This window comes from Adiantum capillus-veneris, chromosome 8, assembly GCF_014529385.1.
Source record: "Adiantum capillus-veneris isolate H3 chromosome 8, ASM1452938v2, whole genome shotgun sequence".
NCBI lineage: Eukaryota > Viridiplantae > Streptophyta > Polypodiopsida > Polypodiales > Pteridaceae > Adiantum > Adiantum capillus-veneris.
Genome location: NC_140938.1, coordinates 74,855,269 through 74,883,047, shown reverse-complemented (window position 1 = coordinate 74,883,047; position 27,779 = coordinate 74,855,269). Strand labels below are relative to the sequence as shown.

The window sequence follows — 27,779 nt, the reverse complement described above, 5'->3', positions numbered from 1 at the left end:
ATGCCCGCGAGCTTAATGTTTCACTCTCTTTTCTGAGCCTTCGTCTTCCTCTCTCTACCCGTTGTAGCCGGTGCAGGCTCTCTGCATATGTCAAAAGTTGTCAAGGCTTAGTGACAACTAAGCCCCGCGTGATCACACCCTTATCTTTTGAAAACCTATCAAAGGTTGAAGGGCACTTTCACACATAAAATATCAAGGATACCATATAAAATATCTTAGTGTAGTTTAGAAAGGGGAAAAAATGCATAAAGTACTCAAGTGGAACCGAGCAAGGCCTAAAAGATGTTAAAATGGAAACATATTCATTGGTTATAACTCCAATTCAATCTTAGAGAGTCCATTGGTCCTCTTATTCCCTAAATAAGTAGTAGCGCAAACTCAATGGATATTTAGTGTAACTTGTGTAGTACTATTTTCCATTTTGAAATTGAAATCCCAAGCTATTAGAATATCACATGTCCAGGTTCTCTTCGCTTGTTGTCATCACTCCGAGAGCTTCTTCTTACAAAATCCATGAATCTTATCAGGTGGTAACTACCACAACCACTTGAAGCAGAACATTCCAACACCGCCCTTATATTCACCTGCAATGTCTAGTGGAGCACAATGGATATTGTAATGAAAGAGTAGATTGCCAAAAACCTTCGAGCCATCCCATAGCATCTGCTACAGTTGCAAGAAACAGTTTGCAACTTGTCTCGAATGTACCCTTGTCCATACCCACATCTCCACCATTGCATGAAGCTACCTCCATCAAAGATAATAAAGGTGCTCATCTACATCGGACCTAACCAAATTGCAGAACTTGTGTGTGTGTGTGTGTGTGTGTGTGTGTGTGTTTAAATCTTAACAAATAAGACATAATTGAATTTTAACTGTGTGTAAATGGAATCTTCTGTTGATGTTACTTCAAAGGGCTTGATATGGTAAACTTAGGAATGGTGCACCCCCGCCTTGTATAAATGCTGCTCCTGACCTTGGACTGATTAGGTCGCCTCAGTGGTTTACTGTAGGCTATATCGATTCTTGTAATTTGTTTATAAGCAGCTGCAGGTTCATATAGTTACGAGCTTGACTTGTTATTTTGCTAAACATAGACATTATGTTTTGGCCTTGGGCCTCTTGTGCATAAAAAATGTGTCGGTCTGTGGTTGTTTGCATAAAAAATGGGGGTAGCCTCAGTAAGGTGTAAAGGGCTTGGAGATTAACCGCTGCTGTAGGACTTCACCTCCACATAAAAATTTTATGTGCATGTGTGGCACTTTGTGTATGTATGTATATGGTTGTGAATAGGATGGATGGCTTGATGGCCGTTCCTAATACATGCTACAGTTGGATATTTGATAAACGGGGACTGATACTGTGTCCCGACTGTATAAATGGTGGCAACATGGAGTTATGGCCGATGGGTCACTTGGCTCTGACTCTGGCAAAAAAAAACAGATTAATGACTGGCTCTTGTTGCTGTTGTAATTGGTTTTTTTCTCTCTAAAGGAGATAGAGGTATCTAATTGACTAGCAGGTGTCGAAAACGGTTGGTTCTTTTCTGTGATTAAGTGATTGCCACTGGGGCTTATCACAATTAGGAACTCATAACAGGCCGGACACTACAGTCCGTGATAGCCTGGCATTTTGTGAAGGTAAGTATACAGCAGCTCATATTTTTTTTGGCTTTGAAAAAAAGCTATGGTTGGTAGGGCCGGACACTACTGTTCTTAAAAACCGTTGATAACTTATGGATATGAAGGTAAGTATATGGCCGGGGTTGTTTTGGCTTGAGTATAGCTTCCAAGCTATTGCTAAAAAATGAGGTTCCACAAAATAAAAGGGGGGAGTCTTGCTACTCTCTTGACTGGTTACACTGCTGTCTTATTGGTTTTTTTTTTTAAAACGAGGTAGTCACCACCCTCATCTGTGACCTTTTGGTTGACAAAAAGAAGTCGGATATCACATCTCTTTGTCTACAGAAGTACCTTTGGTACCATGGGTTCTACTGATTTTTGAAGGTAAGTATATGGTTGCTTTTTTATGCATAGCCACTGAGCTAAGACTCTTGAAATAGTTTTACTTTTGATGGACTTCACCATTTAGAAGATAGACTATAAAGTAATATGAAAGACTGCTAACATACCAAATGTAATACCATAGCCGAAAAAATTGCACAGTATGCGTACTTGTAACAAACATAAGGTAGGACCACCTTCCCTAAAAAACTTTTTAGTGTTTAATTTGTGCATGAAAAGTGCAGTAAACCAGCAAACTCAGAAGGGTTTAAGATTGAACACCTGAGTCACCTCCTTGGAGAGCTCCATTCTCCTTGGTAGTAAAAAGCAGACAAGAGGTGTTTCACAAAATAACTCAACACACCCACAATGGCTAAGTGAGGGGCAGAGATGCGCCCTCACCTGTTTTTATAGTAGGAGGAGGCAGGTCTTGCCCGTATGCTGTGCGACGGTATCGAGAGAGCTAGGCCGCGCTCCACCATGAGTGTGTGATAGCATATAGTTGCACACCTATGGCCTTCAATGGGGATCGACAGTTAGGGGGGAAGAAGGCCGCCTTCACTACGCCATGAGAGCAGCCGACATTGATCACGCTTGACAGAGCATCATAATTCTTTCAAGGGATTGGGCCTCGGTAGTAGTGGTCCATTTTTTTAATAAAAAACCAATTTCTTAAGTTTTGACCTAGTATGATCCAGGCAGAAGGAGCCTCAAACAAGAGGGGGGGGGGACGGGGGGGGGTTGTGTTTTTCTTTTTGGAAGTTTTTTCTTTTTAAACAAATATAACTAATGAACAATATACTTGTGTGTGTGTGTGTGTGTGTGTGTGTAGTCACCATTCAAGAAAGCAGTAACAATGTCTGATTGATGTACATCCCAACCAAAATGAGCTGCCAATGCACATAGAAAACGCACAGTAGTCATACGACAAGTGGGAGCAAAAGTCTCTTCATAATCTATGCCTTTTTGCTGTGCATAACCCTTTGCAACAAGTCGAGCCTTATGGCGATCAATCTCACCATCCGGCTTGCGTTTCAACTTGTAAACCCACTTCGTACCAATGGCCTTTTTGCCAGGAGGCAAATCACATAAAGTCCATGTGTCATTTTCTATAAGTGCATCATATTCTGATTGCATGGCAGCCATCCAATTTTCTGAATTCTGTGCTTCATCAAAAGATAGAGGCTCCTCAACATCATGTAAACTAGACACAGCCAAAGCATAACAATCTGATGCATAGGATGCATGGCGAGAGCCTGAACGAGTACGACTAGACAAAGGTGCATCCAATTTACTGTCACGCAAACCAGCCATTTTGGCATACCTCTAGCCTGCTCATTTTCAGCCCTTTCCTCATCAAGTACATCATGTGCATCTGCATCAGTAATAGGTTGATCTACAACATTTTCAGAAACCCCCATAGGCTGTACATTTGCCTCATTGGAACTTACATTCGTATTTCCACCACTGAAAAGAGGCAACAAAGTGTCATAAATGTCCTGTGAGCTTACATTACTGTCTCTAGTACATGACAGCAAGGGCTGAACAGAATCTTCCACAAACACTATATCCCGAGAAACCAGAATACGTTTTGTTTGCGGATGATACAACCTGTAACCTTTGCTTTCAGCACTATAACCAACCAAAATACATTTGACAGCCTTATCATCCAATTTTCTGCGCTGCACTTGTGACACCAAAGCATATGCCAAACAGCCAAAAACACGCATGTGCTCAATAGAAGGCTTTCTATCATGCCATGCTTCATATGGAGTAATAGACTGCAAAGCTTTCGTAGGACACCTATTAAGTACATAAGTGGCACACATGATGGCCTCAAGCCAAAAAGAATGCGGTAAAGCTTGACTTTTGACCATACATCGTGCCATTTCCGTCAGTGACCTATTTTTCCTCTCAGCAACACCATTTTGCTAAGGCGTATAAGGCACTGTACATTGGTGTTTTATCCCACGACTAGCCAAAAATGCATTAAATTCATGAGACATATACTCCCCCCCTCGATCGGAACGGAGGGTGCCCATAGTACATTTCGAGACATTTTCAGACATAGCCAGAAATTGTTTGAAGCTCATAAAAACTTCGGACTTCGCTTTAAGCGGAAATACCCATGCATGCCTGGAGTAGTCATCAATGAAAGTCACGAAGTATACGTAATTGCCCAAGGACGGAGTTTGCATGGGCCCACAAACATCACTATGCACAAGCTGCAACCTGCATGTGGCCCGAACTGAACCATCCTTTGGAAACTTAGAACGCTGCATCTTACCCAAAATATAGCCTTCACAAACGTGTTTGACAGGTGCTTCAAGAGGCGGCAAAGAAGCAACCATATCAGATTTCTGCAAACGCAGCAAACTGGCAAAACTCAGATGACCAAAACGTGCATGCCAAAGTTTTGCATCTGAAATAGCCCTTGAATCTGCAACAGCATTTGCAAAATTTTGTCCACACTTGTCATACAAAGTGAGCTTATACAGCCCACGGCACAAAAGGCCAGATGCAACAATTTCATCACCAAAACTGAGATCATGAACTGTACATCTGTCATCCACAAATTTGACTACAAGTCCAAGGCTAGCAAGTGCGGATACAGACAAGAGATTCTTCTTGATCCCAGGTACATACAGTGCATTCACAAGTGTGAAGGAACTGCCATTAGCAACAGTGAGCATAATCTTTCCAACTCCCTGAACTGGATAAGAGGCGTTGTTGGCACAAGTGACTGAATTCCCATGAGGGACAGACTCGAGAGAGGTAAACAATTCACGATGTGAGGTAATGTGCTTTGTAGCACCACTGTCGAAATACCACACATGTGAATCTGCAGCAACTGACAAGCATGCATCATGGACAGCAGGATTGTAAGTGCACTCTGCGCCAAACGCCCATTCTGCATCAACATCAGCAACACAGTCTCCTTTCACAGAAGACTCAACAATGGCTGCATTTGTAGTGGAACCAGCATTTGCAATGGAACCACCCTCTTTCTTCTTAGCCTCTTTGGCCTTCAACTTAGGACACGACTTGATCAAGTGATCATTGGCTTTACAATAATGGCAACGCATCTTCTTTTTGCCCTTATCACCAGAATTGCCAGACGAAGTGCTGCCAGCAGAAGCATTAGGAACATAATTTTTGCCACTCGCAGCAGAACCATAAGAAGTGGCTGCATTACTGTTACCACCCTTTCTTTGAGAAGCAATAAAAGCCTGTTCAACTGCACGCTATCTAGTCCTGTTTTTTTTGGACAGTGACTCTTACAACAGCAATGTGCATAATGCATCAAACTTGACAACTTCAGGATTTCCTTGGATCATCAGTCTCCAAGTACTAGCAAAAGTCTGGTAGGAATCTGGTAAGGCATCAAGAACAATCTGCACTAGGGAACTGTCTGAAATGACTTCACCTGCAGAAATGAGTTGCTGATTGATATCCTTGACACTAGCAAGGAAAGTGTCCATATCATCTTCCTCATGCATAATCTTCGACTCCAGCTCTTTACGCAGCAAAGCAATTTTAGCCTCATTGCAGCTTGCATAAAGACCTGCTAGAATATCCCAAGCCTGTTTTGCAGATTTTGCAGAACGGATGTGAAGAACAAAGGTGCGCTTCACAGACAACGCAATCAATGCATGAGCCTGCGCATCCTTAACATCCCAACGAGCTTGTTCTACCGTAGGCAAAACAACTTTAACAGCTGCAATCCTTGCAGCAAGACCTGCAACATCCTCAACATCGCCTACATCCTCAGAACCAGGACGTACATCAATGCCCTGCACAATGTTCCAGACACCCTTTGACACAAGAACATATTGCATCATATAAGCCCACATAGGGTAGTTGTCCCCATCCAACCTATCCTCAGCAGCAAACATCTTGAACACATCTGTGTTGTTGTTGTCAGCCATGGTAAATGATGCACCTGATGTGAAAACTGTCCGAAAATAGGAGAAACGGAGCAGGAACAACCTGTGCTATATAGCACAAACCGTAGAAGACTGTAAGGCACCTGTTATGCAGAAAACGGCAATGACAAAAATTCTGCACAAAATGACGAAATAGCCTGTGCAGTACTGTCTGTAGTGGAAATGGAGGCCGAAATGAGCCCAAATCAAAATTCTGAGCAGACCAAGCTCTTCGAGCTTTCCCAAAAATTTTGTCGACCTGCGAACGCCTGCCAAAGCTCACTGAAATCGGAGAAAGTGAGCAAGCGTGTGCTGGAGCAGCTGGCGACTAAGCCCGGGAGGACGTGACCTGCTCTGATACCAATTGTTGGAATTAGGGTTGCAGAGAAACACACACAGCTTGGAGAAGACGAAGGAAGCTCAAGGCACACAATAGAGAGTGTGTTTCTTAGTGTGCAATGGAAGGATTGATAGCCCTAGAGTGATGGGCGTATATACAATGGACGGGGGAAAAAACCTCCTAAAGAGGGAAAAAATGCCCCGGCGGTCCTAGTGTGTTCACACACATCACTACCACATGTATATGGTAACATTCTTGTCACAGAAGCAGCTATCGGAAAAGCAGATGCGGTGGACGAACATCTTGTCACAGTTTCACTTCCAGATTGTCCATGTTCAGGGGCAGAAGAATGTGGTGGCAGATGCTTTGTCTCGAAAGCCGTTGGTTCTGGCTATTTCCGCGATACATCATAGGAGCTTCGAGAATATGGTCGACCAGTATGCCACAAATACAGATTTTGCAGACGTTTTCACACGGATACGGGATGGGGAGACAGTAGCGGGATATTCCATTCGGGATGGCTACTTGATGAGAAAAACCATGTTGTGCGTTACACAGTCGTTGAGGGAAAAGGTTATGATCGAATGCCACTGTCCACCTTTTACGGGTCATCACGGCATTGCTACCACCATGAAAGGGGTAGAGAGATATTTCTTTTGGCCGAGACTCAAGAAGGATGTGGAAGAGTTTGTGCGCAATTACTTGATATGCCAGAAGGTCAAGTTTGACAGGCATAAAGCACAGGGATTGTTACAGCCTTTGCCTATACCCACCCGCCCCTGGGAAAGTATTGCAATGGATTTCATTTTTCATCTATCTAGACTGTTATTGAAAGATTTAGCAAGCAGGCTCATTTCATTCCAGTGAAGAAAATAGTCAAGCCGGATCACTTAGCGAGACTGTTTGTGGCCCAGATCTTTAGATTACATGGCATGCCTGAGACGATTGTCTCCGACAAGCATCCCAGATTTACGAGTTTGTTTTGGAAGGCAATTTGGGAGAACATTGGCACGCGGTTGCAGTTCTCGTCATCGTTCCTCCCGCAGACTGACGGGCAATCTGAGATTGCCAATTCAGTGGTTTTAGATTTATTGAAGTCTTATATTTCGGATCAGAAGACTCAATGGGAAAAGTATCTACCTTTGGTGGAATTTGCCTACAATAACACGATACACTCTTCGGCGGGGAAGGCGCCATTTGAGATTATTGAAGGTGCTACGAAGGTTCCACCCTTCCTAAGCACGAAAGATAAGATTTTTGAAGTGGATGAGTATACACGTGACTTAGATACGGCTTTTGCTAAGGTCCATGAGGCTTTGCAGAAATCTCAAGAACGACAGGAAAAGGCAGCGGATCGCCATCGTCGCAATTTGAAATTGAAGGAGGATGGTTGGGTGCTCTTACGTTTTAAGAAGGCACGCTTGAAAAAGAAGAAGGGAAAGGAGAGGCTTTTTCCAAAGCTTAGTATGCGATACTACGGACCTTTCCACATCTCCAAAAAGATCAATGATGTCTCCTTCCGACTGAAACTGCCTGACACTTGGAGGATTCACAATGCATTTCATGTGAGTCTCTTGAAACCTTTTAAAGGTGATGTGCCTGATGATGGGGAGCCTGATGAGCAACCCGAAGTGGAAGAAAACGAGGAGATCCTTCTTCTGAACAGATTTTGGCACATAAGGATACGAAGAATAAAGGTAAAGTCCGAAGGCGGTTCTTGGTTAAGTTCAAGAACTATCCTGCCTAGGATGCGCAGTGGCTGGAGGAGGAGCACCTAGCAGATACTCCTCAGATTGTGAAACTTTACCTCGAAGCTTTTGGTTTAGCATAGTCTACTCCAAATGGAACCCAGAATTCAGCTTGGCCAGAGATCTGGTGCAGTGGGATGCACAAGAGGGGAGTTACTCCGCTCCTTTGTTAACAGATGCCTCGATTTTGATACTAGTCACTGATGTCTCTTTGAGCTTCAGGGATACTAAGAGCTGACAGTATTCTACTGTATGACTTTATGAAATGGAATTCCTGAATATGAAACTGATTTGTTCTTGACTTGTTTTTAAGTGCAGGAACTGATAGACAAAATGACTGCAGCATTTTGGTCTAATTGATCTCAAATAGACATGGTTGCAATAGGGGTTAGTCAATCGGACATCGATGAGGTCCTGAATGGGTCTAGATGTGATTGCTAGCTACATTGCCGATAAATCATGGTCTAAGATCTAAATGAATGTTGAATGTCATGTGTTGTCGAGTGATGTCCTGTGATGTCGTGTGATGTGACTGTCGATTGGTATATGTGCCAGATGTGTGTTCCTAGTACGTAGGTGCTAACAGTCAATGTCTGCTAAGACGGTTTATCGCCTCTGTCTGTTTTGCAGGGGTAATCGAGGGCGATTACAATGCTTTCAAGAGGGGGGTATGTCACAAAGTGATGACGTGGCTGCCAGAGAAACCCTAATTGCAGAAACCCTAATTTTTGCCAGAGAAACCATAATTGCAGAAACCCTAATTTCAGCCAGAAACTCTAATCTACAAAAACCCTAATTCAAGAAACCCTAAAATCTGATCTTGTTGGCTGCAGCGTGAAATGCGGAGAGGCTGCCACATGGCAGGCTGTACAGATGTCTGTATTTGGCGGCGTTTTTTTTGCAGCTTTCTGGCTACGCAATTGGGAGTTAGAGAGAGAGAGAGAGAGAGAGAGAGAGAGAGAGAGAGAGAGAGAGAGAGAGAGAGAGAGAGAGAGAGAGGCTCTTGCTTTTGCTTTATTTTAGGGCTCAAGAGAGCTTGAGAGAGAGAAACTCTTTCTGCTTTATTTTTCAAGCTTTTGATTTTAAGCTTTTGGGGCTCTGCTTTTGGCAACCCTTGTAACCTTTAAATACACGGGTAGGCCTCTCACAACTCAGAGCATATGGACGCAGAGTCTTAGTGTGAGGGCCTCCCCGCATTCTTATACTTTGAACTCAGATTACAAAAAGAAATATCGAAAGGGGCGCCAGTCTTTGGGGCCAATATCTCTAGGCACGGAACTCCGTCGGGCCAGTGTAAATCAATTGTGAACTGTGAACTGTTTTGAAGCGGTTATTTGGTGTGGTCACGGTAGATTCTTTACTTGGAGTGTCCAAGTCTGTTACAGCATGTGCATTGACTATCGCGCCTTGAATAATAATACCATCAAGAACAGGTTCCCCATACCGAGGATAGACATTCTTGATCAGCTTGAGGGAGCGTCATTGTTTACAAGGATAGACCTAAAGAGTGGTTACCATCAGATACGCATTAGGCCAGAAGATGTCCATAAGACTGCGTTCAGGACAACATTTGGTCTCTATGAGTTTCTTGTCATGCCATTTGGTCTCGCAAATGCTCCTGCCACGTTTAATAGAATGATGGATAGAATTTTTAGACCACATAGAAACTTCCTGGGTACCTTCTTTGATGACATGATTGTCTACTCAAAGTCCGAAGAGGAGCATAGAGATCACTTGACCGCAGTTTTCAATGAGTTACAAAAGAACAGGCTACTCATTGATGCGAAGAAGAGTGAATTCTTTTTGGAAGAGATTCACTTCCTTGGGCACATTGTTTCAAAGGATGGGGTACGCATGGATCCCGCCAAAGTGGAAGCAATTAGGTCATGGCCAAACTTGAAGTCCGACATGACATTCGAAGCTTTCTAGGATTATGTTCCTACTACAAGAGGTTCATCAGAAATTTTGTTGAGATTGCTTCTCCACTCCATGCACTGCAAGGAAAAGGAGTTACTTTCAAGTGGACAGCCAAGGAAATTTTAACCTTCAAACACTTAAGACTTCAGATCCAGTAATCATTTTGCCAAATCTTTCGAAACCTTTTGTGGTTCAGTGTGATGCGTGTGGCCATAGTCTTGGTGCAATTCTAATGCAGAATGGCTGAGTAGTCGCATATGAGAGCAAAATTCTTTTGAAGACCGAAAGGAACTTGCAAGTCTATGAGAAAGAATTGCTGGCACTAATTCATGCTCTCACTAGTTGGAAACACTATCTGCTAGGGGCTGATTTTGTTGTCCAAACACATCATCAAACCTTAAAATATTTTCTCACACAAATGACGTTGTCTGAGAAGCACATGCGATGGGCAAACATCTTGTCAATGTTCCATTTTCAAATTGTGCATGTGCAAGGGAAAAAGAACGTGGTGGCTGATGCGTTGTCCAGAAAGCCCCAATTTCCAACAATGTCAATTCGGTACCATTGTGGACTGAAGACACAATATGCTGAAGATTCAGATTGTGCAAGGATTTATGACCAGCTTGTCGATGGGCAACATCATGAGCACTATATACTTAAGAATGAATTTCTCATGATGCATGGAAAGTTATGCATTAGTAAACAGTTACGGCCAAAGATTTTGATGGAAAGTCATGCTCCACCTTATGCTGGGGATCGTGGAATTGATGCGACAATGAAAGGGGTTAAGGCATTCTTCTATTGGCCAGCTTTGCGTCAAGATGTGACACATTTGTAAGATCATGCTTAGTTTGCCAAAAAGTCAAATTTGACAGGCAAAAGCAATCGGGATTGTTGCAGCCATTGCGGATCCTTGACAGGCCATGGGAAAGCATAGTGATGGACTTTATCTTTGATCTTCCAAGAACACAAATAGGCAATGATGGGATCTGGACTATCATTTGTAGGTTCAGTAAGCACGCCCATTTCATTCCCGTTATAGGAAGAAGATAAAGCCAGAACACATGGTCAAGATATTCATGAACAATATCACGGGATGCCTCAATCAATTGTCAGTGACAGTGATCCACGTATGACAAGTCTTTTCTGAAGGCAATATTCTACTGTCCTGGACCTGCTCAAATGTTGTGTGTCAGAGCATAAGGCAACTTGGGAACACCATCTTCCATTGGTTGAATATGCTTACAATAACATTGTGCATACGTCAACAGGTAAGGCACCATTTGAGATAGTGGAAGGAGGGAAGAAACTCCCGCCCATTTTGCAGACTAAGGACAAGATTTTTGAGGCAGACAAGTATGTGCAAGATGTGGATGAAACATAGAGGAAGATAAAGATTGCTCTTGAGAAGACTCAGGCTAAGCAAAAGAAAGCTGCTGATCGTCACCATCGTGAACTTGTATTTTCATTTGAGATTGGGTGTTTTTGCGCTTTGAAAAGGCCAGGTTAAGGAAAAGAAAAGGCAAGGAACGTTTGTTTCCTAAGCTCAGTATGCAATATTATGGTCCTTTTCAGATTTCAGAAAAGATCAGCGATATAGCCCACAGGTTAAAGCTACCAGAATCTGCCGCAAAAATGCGTCAAATCACCTCTACAACGGTCCCCTCGCGTCCCCGGACCTCCTGGGGGTATTAGGGACCGTTTAGGGCCGAAACCCTAAATCTGCAAAAATACACAGCAGGCTGTAATTCCTTGTTTTGGGCTCCGTTTCGCATGCCGGTTGCATTCGTAGCAAGCCCTCGAGCTCCCGCACCTGTAGGGCTACTTGCCCTTTGAATCGGACGAGATTTCTCACGTGAAACCTCTCCGAATTCAACTATACCTACGGGGGATTAGCAACTAGCTAATCCAGTACCTGTGCAAGAGGCTCTTGCCTCGGCAATGGCGCATGAACCCACACAACTGTACATCAGTCAAATGAAGAGCCCTCTTGTGGGGCATCACATAACTGCACGTAGGGGGGAGAGAGAGAGAGCAGTGTGTAGTGTGCAAGTCATCATCCTAGCACCACACTGTACATTGAGTGGGAAGCAAGCACTCCATAGCTCTTTACCTGTGACAGTATGAAAAATGAGGCCTCCCAGCTTAATATTCAGCGCTACCTCTTCATTCCATAAGGAAAGTACACTGAAATGCGCCACTTGGCACAATTACAAGCAATTTCCCGTTTCGGGGTTGCCGCCTAAAAATCTCCCGACTAGTTGCCCCTTGTCATTCCGGAGGTAATGACACGAACACATTTCATGCCCCAAAATAGCAGTTCCCTAAATTTTAGGGGATGCTTCCGTTGGGCTCCCACTGGTCATCTGACCATCTATCCTCATTGGAACCGCATCCAAAAGTGCAATGTGGCCTACTTTCCTTTGCTGATCCCACCTTGACTTTATACCTTTATTGAGTTCACTTCCTAGTATCCACCAACTTGCTAAGTGCGACGGGGAGACCTACATGATCTTGAACTGAGCCTAGACATCCTCTTACTATACGAATTCCAGTGCCGACTCACTTCCCGTCTACGGGTGAAACTACCGTTCACATTGGTCATACAATGTCCGACCATTTGCAACTTCAAAAAGAGGGTCTCAAGAATGAAACAAAAATCATTGGAAAGAAACCAACATGTAAGGTGCAGCGGAATGATTGTTTGCGCTTTGCTCAAGATGAGTGCTGCGAACTGTGCTCAAGGTTCCTTTTAGTTCTTATGGAAGGGAGCGCCTTCCGTTCTTAATGGAAAGTGCTATGATTACAAACAAAGTGAATGGACACTGTGCGTGTAAGTGTATGAGACTGAGAGATAGAGAGAGAAGAGAGATACAACACCAGAGACGTTGGAAAACCCTCCTCCGAAGGCCCCACTCTCGTCGGCGAGAGTGGTCTACTTATGATTGCACAAAGTGGTACAATGCGGATGCAATGGACTGATGCAACTTGGGACTATGCCGATGACGACGACGGTGATGACGACGACGACTTTAGAGCTGAAATCTGTGGTCTTCTAACTGCTGAATTTCGGGGCTGTTTTTAGTGGCTGAAAATGACTGTTTTGGCTGCGTTTTCGAGGGCTGAAAATGGCTATCTTCTGCAACCAACTAGGGCTGAAATCTGCTGTTGTGTGGAATGCTGAAAACGCTGAACATCTGCAGCAACAGTGGCTGGAAATGAAAAACGCTGGCAGAATGGCTGAAAATAGAAAACGCTAGGCTGATCTGGTATCGCTAGCAAAAACGCTAGGCTGTCTGGAAATTTGCTGGCGTTAGTGAATGCTGATGCAAACGCTAAGGGGCTGGCTTCTGTGGTGAGGTTGCTGGTTCTTGAAACGCTAGGTCAAGCTGAAGCAAAATGCTAGCCTGGGGTCTTTGCTTGGGAAACGCCAAGGCTTGAAGGTCTGCGGGTTCTTGCTGAGAAGGTGCCTGTTGAGCGGGAAGCTCCTGCTACCTCTTCTGCCGGTGCTAACTTGGGTTTGCTTATATATTAACTTAGCAAAATTGCCCTACCTACTTTTGTTGGAAAGTCACTTAAAAATAATAAGTGAAAAATGTCGAAAATAGGGAAAATAGGCTAAATGCACTGGAAAATTCCCCTATCTGATTCTGATGGGAATTCTGATGATCATGCTGTGTGCAACCAGAGGATATGCATCTACACCAAGTGACTGGGCATGCACGGTCTACGAATAGACTCACAAAAGTGCCTGATCACTTCTAATCTAGACTGACTGGATTGACTGAACCCTGATCATGCTCTAGCTTGTCCACGGACACATAGGGTTGGATGTGTCACGTGACACAACAACTAAGGTTAGCAGTTGCCACGTCCTCGTGACATAGTTAACAGCTGCCACGTCCTCGTGACATACCCCCTAGTGCTTCCAGCTAGAAGCGCATGAATCACGGCCAAGAGCTCTTTCTCATAGACTTGCATCGTCTTCTCTGGCCCTTGCAAAATTCGGCTTTCATAAGCTACTACCTGTCCATCTTGCATTAGCACTGCTCCTATGCTATTGCCACACGCATCACACTCGACCACAAATGACTTCCTGAGATCTGGCAAAACAATTACCAGATCCGAAGTCAACTTTTCCTTTAAGAGACTAAAAGCTGAAATCTCTTTTTGCCAGTTTTTGGGTCCATCTGAAAGTGACCTCTTTCTTTTGCAAAGCGTGAAGAGGTGATGCTATCTCTGCAAAATTCCTGATAAACCTTCGATAGTAGGAACACAATCCCAAGAAGCTTCTGACATCGTGCACAGTCTTCAAGTTTGGCCATGTTTTGATAGCTTGGACCTTTGCAGGATCCATTCTAACACCATCCTTTGAGACTATGTGGCCAAGAAAGTGGATCTCTTCCAGGAAGAATTCACTTTTCTTAGGATTGACAAGTAGCATGTGATTGTGCAGCTCTTCGAACACAATGGTCGAGTGATGTCTATGCTCCTCTTCACTCTTCGAATAGACTATCATGTCATCAAAGAATGTTCCAACAAACTGTTGATGCGAGCGGAAAATCCGGTCCATCTTTCTGTCGAACATGGCAGGAGCATTTGTTAGACCAAACGACATCACTAGAAACTCATAAAGACCAAATGCCGTTCTAAACGCAGTCTTGTGCACATCATCTGGCCTCATACGGATTTGATGGTATCCACTCTTAAGGTCTATCTTGCTGAAAATTGCAGCACCCTCTAGACGATCGAGAATATCATCAATTCTAGGAATAGGAAACCTATTCTTGATGGTATTCTTATTCAACGCACGGTAATCAATACACATGCGCCATGAGCCATCCTTTTTCTGTACTAGGACCACTGGGGAGCAAAAGGGTGAAGAACTAGGCTGAATCAGCCCCTTCTCTAATAACTCCTCAACCTGGCCCATAATCTCTTTCTGCTGCGCCGCACTAACCCTGTAGGAAGGTCTATTTGGTGGGCTGCACCCTGGCACCAAATCTATCCAATCATCCTCAGGTCTCTTTGACGGCAATTGCGACGCTAATGAATCAGAAAAACAGTCACTAAACTGTCCGAAAAATGCTGACCTTTCTTAATCTATCATAGATAAATTTGACTGACAACTATCTGAGACATCACGTGCAAAAATCAAGTACACAAAAAGATGATTCTTTCTTACAGAAGTGATAGCGGAAGCAGATACAATAGGGACAGACTCCCCTTTGAGTTTTACATCCAAAACATGAGTTTTGCCCCTATGCTGAAGGGTGATCGTCTTGCCGAAGGCATCCAGCACGCCTTGTACTATGAACATCCACGGAATTCCAAGTAGCGCATCGCACCCTTCCAATGGCATCATATAGAACTCTTCTGTGTCCACATACAATTGAATATGCAGACGCAGCTTTCCAATGATGGGAGTAACACACTCTGAGTGGCCAGGACATGCCAACCATGCCTCTGCCGTGTACCCCATCTCTTCAGCTCTGATGCCCAGCTTCATAGCTAACTCTGGTGAGATAAAGTTTGCTTTGGCATCTGGATCAAAGAAGATGAGTGTCGTCTGATCTATAACTTTACCCCATGCTCTGCATAACTCGCTGGCATCTGTACTGGGCCTATCACCCACCATATCTGGCACCAAACCTACCATGGGTTTAGGCTTCTTGCCCTTTTATCATCTGAGTCAACTGGTCTTTTCCTTTGTGGATAGTTGTTAGCAAAGTGACCAGGCTGCTCGCATATAAAGCATTTAGTTTCAGCCATTAGGACCTTCTTTTCCTCGAGCAACTTGCGCACAAAAGGCTTCCTTTTTTGTTTCTTTGCTTGCGCTCCAAAAGTCCCGGCTGAATCCTTATCTTTGGTGGCCTTTTCCGACCCCTGTGACCCTTCAGGAGCCATTTTCACAAAGGGCTTCTTTGCTGAATGCTTCCTTTGTTGCCCTCCTTTCTCGTTTCTCGGAAACCCACTGTCCTCTCCTTTCAACGGGGCAAGACTAATGTTAGCAACTTCCATGAGCTGGGTGAGGGTAGCCACTCAGTTCTTGGTACAGTAATCCCGAAGCCCTTTAGGCAGCTCTGTCAATGGCACAAATCTGTAGGAGGTCACTGAGAGCAACGCTTTACAAAACCTCCGATTGTACTTGTAACAAACTGCTGACGTGTCAAGGCCTAAAGAATGGAGCCAACTTACAGATGTGGCCGGGGAGCCTAAACCCTAAGAAGAACAAGCAACAAGTGAAGTGTCACAAAGTGATGACGTGGTTGCCCGAGAGCAGAAACCCTAATTCTGCCCGAAACCCTAATTCTGCTGAAACCCTAACCCTAAAATCAGAAACCCTAATTCTGTCCAAAACCCTAACCCTAAAACCAGAAACCCTAACTTCTGAAACCCTAATGCTGGAAACCCTAACCCTAAAACCTGCAAACCCTAATTCTGAAAACCCTAACCCTAAAACCTGCAAACCCTAATTTCTGCCAAAAACCCTAACCCTAACCCTAAGGCAATAGACAAATTCTGAAAATTGCGCTGACATGATGACATGGCAGGATGACGTGGCAAGCTGTACGGATTTCTACGTTTTGCGCTGGCTGATGACGTGGCAGGCTGTACGGATTTCCGTAAATTGCGTTGGCAGCTTTTTGGCTTTGCTTTTGAACCAGAAGCTTTTGAGTTTTAAAGGCTTTTTACTATAACTGCTTTTCAGGCCAAGGGCTTTTAAATATGAGGCTAGGGCTCATTCGCTGGCATGCTTCAGTACGAAGGTGCAGAGTCTGGAGTACCGGCTTGTACTGTGTTGATGCAATATAAAGAAATACCGAAAGGGGCGCCAAGGTTTGGGGCCAATACTCTCTGGGGTGGAATTCCGCCACTCCGTGTCGCGTGTCGTCTCTCTCCATTTCAGTTCAGTTGTTATTTGAAGTGCTTAAAGTTGTTCAGTCTGTTCTTTTCTATTGGCACATGATGCCGGCCTTGTGACAGTACTCCAGCAAGCTCTTGCATGTAGCCGAAGTAAGTTGGTGCCAATCTGTCATGACATTGTTGGCTTCAAATTCATTTGACAGCCAAGCAGATGCAAACATTTGCTTGAAGTAGACCCAAGTGGCGGGTGCCTGTCCTTGCATTAACAATGTTGTCCACCATGTAAGCGCATTGTCCTTTAAGAAAGTGGCAGATTTCCTGACCTTAGAGGCCTCTGTAAAATTCCCTCCTGCATAAGCTGTATCAAACTGCTAGAGGAAAGTGAGAACCTTTGCTTTATCCTCGAAGCCACTAAAAGTGCTGAACTTTACAGTTGCACACCTTCTTTGTAAGCTTTCGGCTTTTCCAGTGCCCCCAAGTTGTCATAAGGAATGCTCTGCAACATGGGCACTGTAGTAGGCATCATAGGCACATCTTGGCCATTAACATTTTGCGTCAGAGGTGCCATATCTGGTTGCTGTCCAAAAAAACCAGCCATACCAAAATGACCTTGTGGTACCCCAAACTGGCCCTGGTTGCTCTAAAAACCTTGCTGCATACCGATGCTACCATACATGGGGTTTGGCATCATGCCTTGCATGCCCCCAAACAATGTTCCTGGCATGTACGGCTGACTTCCAGGCGCATAACCAGCCATACTCTGGAACACAGATCCACCCCCGAAATACCCAGGATGTATCGTGGGTGGTGGAAAAACTAGATGCATTGCCTGGTAACCAGTTCCCTGTCCATTCAAGACAACATGCGGGCTCTGAAAGGTGGCAGGCTGAATTGGCATACCCTGTGAAATAGGCGTTCTAACCACCTGTTCAAGGATGGGAGGAACCTATTTTGGAGCCCCCGACTCCGCAACATGCAAGTGTTCCCTATCCTACTGAGACGCATGAAGTACTTGAGCTTGAGCCTCAACAAGCTCTGTTCACTATGTAGGTTGCCTATTTTGTTGTGCCACTGGTGGTGCTTGCAAGAACTCCATAAACCTTGGGTTCTGCACCAGCTGCAAAAACACATTCACCGCGGCAACTAACTGAGTCCTGAACGCATCATCCTCAAGTTGCCCAATCATAAAGCCCTGTACTACTGTAGGGACATTCACGTCAACAGGAGGTACAAACTGACGTGGCCGTGAAGTCTCGCTAGTTTCAAACACCATAGCAGTTTCCTGTCCGTTCTTCGAAGAGGAACCCTCTTCCATAATGCCCTTCCCTTTGTCGGCCATAGTGTAATCCCACGTTCCTGTACTCTGTGTCTTTACCCAAAACAACCGAGGCTCACTTCTTGAGGAAAAAGTGATTGATGTCCCGGCAACGGAACCTTGAAACCGGCTCGTAGGGCGGTAGGCTTTGGCTTTCACCCAAAATTCTACTTTAGACACACACAGAGAGAACGAGCAAAGGAAACCTGCGACGGGAATTAACACTTAAGCACACACACGGCTCAGAAGCTAGAATGCTCCGAGCAGACGCCGACAACCTGTAGGCCCCAAAATTGGCGCCCCTTTCGGTATTTCTTTATATGTTAACAAAGGGAATAAAATCTGTGATTTCCTACAAGTTGTCCCGCATAATCCGGGTTGAAATCCACCTGTTCTGGCCCGATTTCGGAAGCATATCTGTACTAGGACGCTTCATAGACAGTATCCCCACGCAATAGATGACTTTCCCGACACATACGGACCCTGTGCAAAACCTGGCAAGAATCTGCAGTATACTGAATTCTCTGTTTTTTGCCTCGAAAATGCGTCAGATCACCTCTACAGCGGTAACATCGCGTCCCCGGACCAAGGTGGTACCAAACGTACTATACGTGGTGTATATGTACGTATTGTACATTGTTCAGTACATGAAAAAAATTGAGGTACGTAAAAATACGTACTCTTGTAAAAAAACTCCATTTACCAAACTTTCTGGGACATTTTTTATAAAAAACAAGAAAGGGCAGTAACTTTTAGAGACATTTAAAGACATGTTTTACAAGACAACCACATTCTGTGTAACTACTGCAAGAGACTTCAAAGTTTAGACGACATTGATGATTGAATAGGCATATTAAAGCTCAAATGAGAATTAGTTTGGGCGTCCATAAGTCAGCAAAAATGCATCAAAAACCCTCAGCCACACTTATCTTCCAAAAAGAAAAATTTTTAAAAGTGCCTTGTACGGATCGATCTATACCGTACAGATTGTACACGACGTCTGTACGGTACGGAACGGATCCGTACGTACGTTTTGATCCTACCTTGCCCCGAACCTCCCGGGGGTATTAGGGACCGTTTAGAGCCGAAACCCTAAACCTGCAAAAATACACAGCAGGCTGTAATTCCTTGTTTTGGGCTCCGTTTCGCATGCCAGTCGCATCCATAGCAAGTCCTCGAGCTCCCGCACCTGTAGGGCTACTTGCCCTTTGAATCGGACGAGATTTCTCACGTGAAACCTCTCTGAATTCACCTATACCTGCAGGGGATTAGCAACTAGCTAATCCAATAACTGTGCAAGAGGCTCTTGCCTCGGCAATCGCGCATGAACCCACACAACTATACATCAATCAAATGAAGAGCCCTCTTGTGGGGCATCACATAACTGCACGTAGGGGAGAGAGAGAGAGAGCAGTGTGTAGTGTGCAGGTAGGTCATCACTCCTAGCGCCACATTGTACATTGAGTGGAAAGCAAGCACTCCATAGCTCTTAACCTGTGAGACAGTATGAAAAATGAGGCCTCCCAGCTTAATATTCAGCGCTACCTCTTCATTGCATAAGGAAAGTACACTGAAATGCGCCACTTGGCACAATTACAAGCAATTTCCCGTTTCGGGGTTGCCGCCTAAAAATCTCCCGACGGGTTGCCACTTGTCATTCCGAAGGTAATGACACGAACACATTTCATGGCCCAAAATAGCAGTTACCTAAATTTTCGGGGATGCTTCCGTTGGGCTCCCACTGGTCATCTGACCATCTATCCTCATTGGAACCGCATCCAAAAGTGCAATGTGGCCTACTTTCCTTTGGTGATCCCACCTTGACTTTATGCCTTTATTGAGTTCACTTCCCAGTATCCACCAGCTTGCTAAGTGCGACGTGGGTACCTACATGATCTTGAACTGAGCCTAGACATCCTCTTACTATACGAATTCCAATGCCGACCCACTTCCCGTCTACGGGTGAAACTACCATTCACATTGGTCATACAATGTACGACTATTTGCAACTTCAAAAAGAGGGTCTCAAGAAAAAAACAAAAAACATTGGAAAGAAACCAACAATTGAGGTTAGTAGTTGCCACGTCCTGGTGACAGGGTATGTCACAAACCGGTGACGTGGCGTGGCCATTGGGCAGCAGATGCACATCCACACACCCCGACTGGCAGCAACCCACGAAGATAGGGCTGACATGGCAATGTACGGTCCTTCGTGATTTGCGGCGGAAAATCCGTTGACAAGGCTGACGTGGCTGGCTTGTACGGATCCCGCTTTTCACGCTGCAGATTATACGGACACTGCTTTTGCGCAAGAAATCTTACGCAAGCTTAAAATAGAAGCTTTTTGGACATTGCTTTATTTTTAAGCTTATTTTTAAAAGATGGCAGCTTTTGGGGCTCTGTTTTTGGCATCCCTTGTAATCAATAAATAGGTGGGTAGGGCTCCCACTCTGCAGAGCATCTCGACGCAGAGTCTGAGAGTGAGACCCCTCCCACTCCCTCGAGCACAGATTAATACAAAAAGAAATACCGAAAGGGGCGCCAATCTTTGGGGCCAATATCTCTAGGCACGAAACTCCGTCGGGCCGTGTCGAATCAATTATGAACTGTGAACTGTTTTGAAGTGAATCTTTGATGTGTCGCGGTAGAATCTTGACTTGGGAGTGTCCAAGTTTATTACAAGGGATGCCCCAAAAGCAGAGCCACAAAAGCTTCCAACTCAAAAGCGAAAGTCCCAGCAGTCGTTAAACTCAAAAATCTGTCCGAAACGCAAGTAGAGCAAATTAAAAAAATCTGTACTGCTGCCACGTCACCCTATCAGCGCATTATATAGAAATCCGTATTATTGCCACGTGGCACCTGTTAACGCAAAATCCAGATGCTATCATATAGTCTGCCACATCATCATCTATCAGCGTCATTTGTAGACAATCAGTACTGTTTGTTCACGTCAGCAGATTGTCGTGTGTGTGTCCGGGTAGCATGGCCACGTCATCATTTTGTGACAGGGGGGGCTTCTACTCATTGTTTCAGGTGGTTTGTTAAACTCTGCCATGGTCTGTTCTCAACCCATTGTCTACGGTTTGGGCTTAAGGAGGGGTTTGTTGGGTTCCAAGCCCTGGTCTAGTTAAAGTGTCTAAGCCATGTGGGAACATGCCTTGTGGCATGCAGAAAACTCCACTTCTTTTCTGGAGTTTGAATGTTAAAAGTGTGGTCACCTTTAGTCTATATATATACCATGTAAAGGATGATCAAATAATAATAAGAAAGAGAAAGCGTGTGGTTCTATTTGTGTCAAAGTCTGATCTCTACTCTCTCTCGTTTCCCTTTTCTGCTACACGCTCCTCCACACTATGGATCCCCATCGTCTTCATCCTCCCTAGCCGCTGCACCTTACGCCAACTTCATCGAGCCCTTCGATAGAAAGTGGGTTAGATGGCTCAACCATCACCCCTTGCCTAGCGACTTCACCTTCCTACTCTTCAAGCACTTGTCCTACTACCAAATCCTCATATAAAGAAGAAAGGAATCCTCCCATACCGCATTACCCTGCATCTCCTCATTTGTAGACCTAGATACTTCCCCTTGGTTTCCATCCCCAGCATAGCCATTTGTACTTCTCTCCACTCCTCACACACATCTATTACATCTTTATCAACATACAAGAGATTATTCTCTTCATACCTCGAATGGAAAATATCAGTTTCCCAGGTCGTAACCGCATCTAGAGAGCTGCTATAGCTTAATTCCACCTCCTCTTCTGTCTCGGGATCTGAAATTTCTTCTACCTCCACCGCTTCAACCTCATCTACAAACCTTACTTTCTGATCTCTAGTACAACCAAAGCCAAAAATAGCCTGACGAACCATACCACAGCTTGACCATACATCCTTCACCTCAATTGAAGCCACTTGTACTTCTTCAACAGCCGGACGCTCTCTAACCGGCATCCTGGGCATAGAAACAACTTCATCTCTCTACAACCAAAGAATCCTCCGCTCGTCTTGTACAGGCAGACTCTCTTGAATCGGCTTTACCTTTGTTTCCACCACATCACCCGGCCTTGGCACCACCGAACTTGGCCAACCCTGCTTCACTTGATACTTCTTACCAATCTTTTTGGTTCGGCCTCTTGCCAAATTTACCGCTTCCGCATAAGACTAAGGCCCATCTACCTGTACTTTAGCTCGAACATCCTCATGCAGGCAATCCATAAATTTGCTCAACTTCAAAAAATCAACATTTTCTAGAACAATTACCTTGACAAGTTGTCCCCAAAGAGCCTCAAACTCCCATTCAAACTCACAAAAATCGCCATCCAAGCTTTGCTTCAAACAGTCCAGTTTGTGCCTTATCTCTTCTAGCTGCTATCCAACCCATATTTGCTCTGAAAGGCCACTTCCAAGGTCACCAATCTAGCTTTTCTTCATCACATTACAAGTCGTACCATACCTTCACTCTACCACGAAGCAGAAGCGAAAAAACTTGAACCGCTCCTTCAGCCCTCCACAAACTGCTCTCTAGCAAAAACAATCCGTAATCATGTAGCCACATTTTCGCCTCTTCAACCCCAGTGAAAACTATGAGAGTGCATGTGTGCGAAAGCATGAGAGAAGAGAGAGAGAGAGAGAAGACAAAACGCTAGATGTGAGAGGAGGGGGCTAATCAGGCCCCCATGACCACCATCAACCACAAGCCCTGTAGGCAGTAATACAACGTATCTTAAATGAGTACCCCCCTGGCTCCATATATAGGTGCCCATATTTGCTCCGAAAGGCCACTTCCAAGGTCACCCAATCAAGCTTTTCTTCATCACAATACCCGTCGTACCATACCTTCACTCTACCACGAAGCAGAAGCGAAAAAACTTGAACCGCTCCTGCAACCCTCCACAAACTGCTCTCTAGTAAAAACAATCTGTAATCATGTAGCCACATTTTCGCCTCTTCAACCCCAGTGAAAACTATGAGAGTGCGCGTGCGCGAAAGCGTGAGAGAGAGAGAGAGAGAGAGAGAGAGAGAGAGAGAGAGAGAGAGAGAGAGAGAGAACGCTAGATGTGAGAGGAGGGGCCTAATCAGCCCCCCCATGACCACCATCAACCACAAGACCTGTAACACGACGTATCTTCAATGAATACCCCCCTGGCTCCATATATAGATGCCCAAGGGGAGGTAGGGCAGATGCATAAAAAAAGCCCTAGACCTGTGCGTGAAGCAGCAGAGTGGTGTAAATCTAACACCCCTCTCAACACCGGATGCTGAACAAACCGCATGAAGCTGAAGATGTGAGGCAAATGATGAAGATGTCTGCTACGATGTCCACTGAAGGACAATACTCTAGCAAACTCCACGAATGTAGCAGCAGTCTGGGGTGTCCGGATCACCGAGAGATCTCCATGGTAAAGTGCAGTCACGAGCAGTGTAGTAAACTGCTGTAGTCCACCGATACAGGGTGAAAATATTGCGTAAAAGGTCCCGAACTGAGTGTGAAAACAACTCCCTTGTCGTAAAAGAAGTGACAATAGACCTGCAAGTGTCCTGCCCAATAGGATCTGTGGTGTCTGTAGTCAGACCGTCTGGAGAAAATGGGGAAGCCAAGGAATCGTCATGAGAATGACCGGAAGCCTGTCAATGCATTAACCTGTAACTGAGTGTGGCGAGGTGGCTAAGCTGTGAAAAACTCCAGGAAGGCCAGATGTAGCGTACCATAAACGTCCTCCAAAACAAGGAAAGCCAGACTAAACAATCTGCACTATAGAAACTACCGTAAGCTGCATCAATCACCGAGAGATCGCATGGACAACCACCGGATGGTGTCCTATTAGTAGGTAGGGTAATCCAAGATGAGGGGAAAGCCAGACTCAACAGTCTGCACTGTGAAGGGCCTCTGAGAAGAGGTGTGGTCAAACCTGTAGAAGAAGGGAAGATAGACTGAGCAGTCTGCGCTGTGAATAATCTCTGAGAAGAGGAAAGGCCACCAATCTATCTGCGCCGTCTTGCCTGTAACTTTTGCCTCCAATCCTCCGGTGTTAACCAAAACAAAATCTACGCCAACAACGCCACCAAACCAGATCTCGGTGTGGCTATCAATGTGAATGAAGTGGCCTACTGCCAAGGTCGGGGGATAAGTCTGTTGTAAGGTTACCGAGGGTGAGGATCAGGAGTGTAGAAGAGCAACTGCAATGCCATCCAAGCCAAGCTCCGGGTGACTCCGAGTGTAGTCGCGAGATGCCTGATCTCCCACATCTTGCGGGTAAACTCTCCAAGAGAGTCCAAAGCACTGAAGTCCCACTCCAGCCTGTAGACCCAAGCAATGAACCTTTCCAAGAAGAGATCCAAGATCCTCTCTCTAAGTCCATGTAGATGCTCCTGTGTAAGCAAGTAATCTGACATGTCGAGGTCAAGTGGTAAGAGTCTGTCCACCCAAGATGGCGGTGTCTTCTCTAGGAATATCGGAATCCCATATGCCATGAGCATGGCCATATCTCGTGTAAACTCCTCTAATCATTAATGAGTGCATAGGTGTGTCCATAGCAAACCACAAGTCACCGCCCCCCCTAGAGTGCATAATCGCCGAATGATGGCTGGAATCAATGGAGTTCCCAAGGATAGTAGGCCTGTAGATGATCAAGCCGATGTCAAAAAGACCATCTACTGCAGCAATCACTCAGAGACCGCACGGATGGTGTCCTCTCTCTCTCTCTCTCTCTCTCTCTCTCTCTCTCTCTCTCTCTCTCTCTCATACGACAGCCCAAGAGGCACCCACACGCATTCAACCGGCACCACACACAGAGGAGACGAGCAAAGAAGAAAGGGGGGGAAGGGGGAAGATGGCACCGCAAAAACCGGTGATGGTAGCTTCAATACCATTCATCTACCACACTTGGGTGATAGAATGGTCATACCATTTTCCTCGTTTTATTAGAGCACACAAACACACACACCCAAGAAGAAGAGAATTTTAATGTCGTTGTGTGTTACTCCAAGGTAAGCATAAGAATCCACATACTCCATAGTCTCCTATCCATATGAGAGAGAGAGAGAGAGAGAGAGAGAGAGAGAGAGAGAGAGAGAGAGAGAGAGAGAAGCTTCACATTAAGGTAATCAGCTCGCTATACGATGCAGAAGCCAGTAAACTTCCATAAAATGAAGGACACTATGTCCCATGTCTTGACATCACCAAAGAGAAAAAAGGATATGATAGCTTATGGTAGTGCTCCTTGCCATATGCCACTCACAGACAAAATTACAAGCCATCGACATGAATTGTCAAGACTCAACACGCAATGTAGATAAGAGTGACGAATACAGGTAACAGAGAAACAGAAAGGCTAGAAGTCCATGCTACATTGCAAAGGGTCAAGACATAAACAGGAAGTCAAAACACAGTATTGAAGCTACCCAAACTTGGTCCCATAAAAATAATATTAAGAAACACCAGTAATGCATAAGGAAATAGTCGTAACAACATACCTCACAAAAATTGGAAAATGAAATAAGCCATCTTCCACTTGTCATGCTTTTGTAAAGACCATGCACTTGATGCATTTGAAGTTCTGCTCATGCTAATTGTACTGGTAACATCCCAGTCAGAACATGGTCAGAGGCTCATAAATGGTGCGGGCATACCTGCTGCTGTGAAGACGAGCAGGAGAGAACGCGCAGGAAAGAGTCACCAGGCGGCAACGAGCAGGAGAGAGTCGCTGTGGAGAGCAGAACTGCGTTTCTCAAAATGATTAACGGACCGCCATTGCATTCATCATGATTCACGAGTCGGACTCCCGCCGCCTCGGGCGGTGGTGCGGCAGCAAGAAAACAAAAACTCACTATATTTTTTATTTCGAGCCAGGCTATGGTCACACGAAGCTTAGTTTTAAGTAAGATCGCTCGACCTCCTCTAACTGGTGCAGCTTTTGACCCGCTAAATACATGGTTACAAAACTATGCATTTTCTATGCCCGCGAGCTTAATGTTTCACTCTCTTTTCTGAGCCTTCGTCTTCCTCTCTCTACCCGTTGTAGCCGGTGCAGGCTCTCTGCATATGTCAAAAGTTGTCAAGGCTTAGTGACAACTAAGCCCCGCGTGATCACACCCTTATCTTTTGAAAACCTATCAAAGGTTGAAGGGCACTTTCACACATAAAATATCAAGGATACCATATAAAATATCTTAGTGTAGTTTAGAAAGGGGAAAAAATGCATAAAGTACTCAAGTGGAACCGAGCAAGGCCTAAAAGATGTTAAAATGGAAACATATTCATTGGTTATAACTCCAATTCAATCTTAGAGAGTCCATTGGTCCTCTTATTCCCTAAATAAGTAGTAGCGCAAACTCAATGGATATTTAGTGTAACTTGTGTAGTACTATTTTCCATTTTGAAATTGAAATCCCAAGCTATTAGAATATCACATGTCCAGGTTCTCTTCGCTTGTTGTCATCACTCCGAGAGCTTCTTCTTACAAAATCCATGAATCTTATCAGGTGGTAACTACCACAACCACTTGAAGCAGAACATTCCAACACCGCCCTTATATTCACCTGCAATGTCTAGTGGAGCACAATGGATATTGTAATGAAAGAGTAGATTGCCAAAAACCTTCGAGCCATCCCATAGCATCTGCTACAGTTGCAAGAAACAGTTTGCAACTTGTCTCGAATGTACCCTTGTCCATACCCACATCTCCACCATTGCATGAAGCTACCTCCATCAAAGATAATAAAGGTGCTCATCTACATCGGACCTAACCAAATTGCAGAACTTGTGTGTGTGTGTGTGTGTGTGTGTGTGTGTGTTTAAATCTTAACAAATAAGACATAATTGAATTTTAACTGTGTGTAAATGGAATCTTCTGTTGATGTTACTTCAAAGGGCTTGATATGGTAAACTTAGGAATGGTGCACCCCCGCCTTGTATAAATGCTGCTCCTGACCTTGGACTGATTAGGTCGCCTCAGTGGTTTACTGTAGGCTATATCGATTCTTGTAATTTGTTTATAAGCAGCTGCAGGTTCATATAGTTACGAGCTTGACTTGTTATTTTGCTAAACATAGACATTATGTTTTGGCCTTGGGCCTCTTGTGCATAAAAAATGTGTCGGTCTGTGGTTGTTTGCATAAAAAATGGGGGTAGCCTCAGTAAGGTGTAAAGGGCTTGGAGATTAACCGCTGCTGTAGGACTTCACCTCCACATAAAAATTTTATGTGCATGTGTGGCACTTTGTGTATGTATGTATATGGTTGTGAATAGGATGGATGGCTTGATGGCCGTTCCTAATACATGCTACAGTTGGATATTTGATAAACGGGGACTGATACTGTGTCCCGACTGTATAAATGGTGGCAACATGGAGTTATGGCCGATGGGTCACTTGGCTCTGACTCTGGCAAAAAAAAACAGATTAATGACTGGCTCTTGTTGCTGTTGTAATTGGTTTTTTTCTCTCTAAAGGAGATAGAGGTATCTAATTGACTAGCAGGTGTCGAAAACGGTTGGTTCTTTTCTGTGATTAAGTGATTGCCACTGGGGCTTATCACAATTAGGAACTCATAACAGGCCGGACACTACAGTCCGTGATAGCCTGGCATTTTGTGAAGGTAAGTATACAGCAGCTCATATTTTTTTTGGCTTTGAAAAAAAGCTATGGTTGGTAGGGCCGGACACTAC

At 44.6% G+C, this 27,779-nt stretch overlaps 1 protein-coding gene across 1 annotated transcript; it reads right to left on the bottom strand.

Annotated features, from left to right (window-relative positions):
* Positions 1-14,237: 14,237 nt before the first annotated feature.
* LOC147452386 (uncharacterized) lies at positions 14,238-27,301 on the bottom strand. The gene is made up of 2 exons (XM_086518100.1): positions 25,589-27,301; positions 14,238-24,732 (listed from the first exon to the last, which is right to left on the bottom strand). Exon 2 carries the CDS (start codon positions 15,591-15,593, stop codon positions 15,033-15,035), a length of 561 nt encoding a protein of 186 aa, XP_086374226.1. The 5' UTR covers positions 15,594-24,732; positions 25,589-27,301; the 3' UTR covers positions 14,238-15,032.
* Between the last annotated feature and the right edge of the window lie 478 nt (positions 27,302-27,779).

Coding starts and splice junctions, on each gene's coding strand:
- LOC147452386 (XM_086518100.1), bottom strand. CDS start 15,593: ATGGTAGGTTTGGTGCCAGATATGGTGGGTGATAGGCCCAGTACAGAT.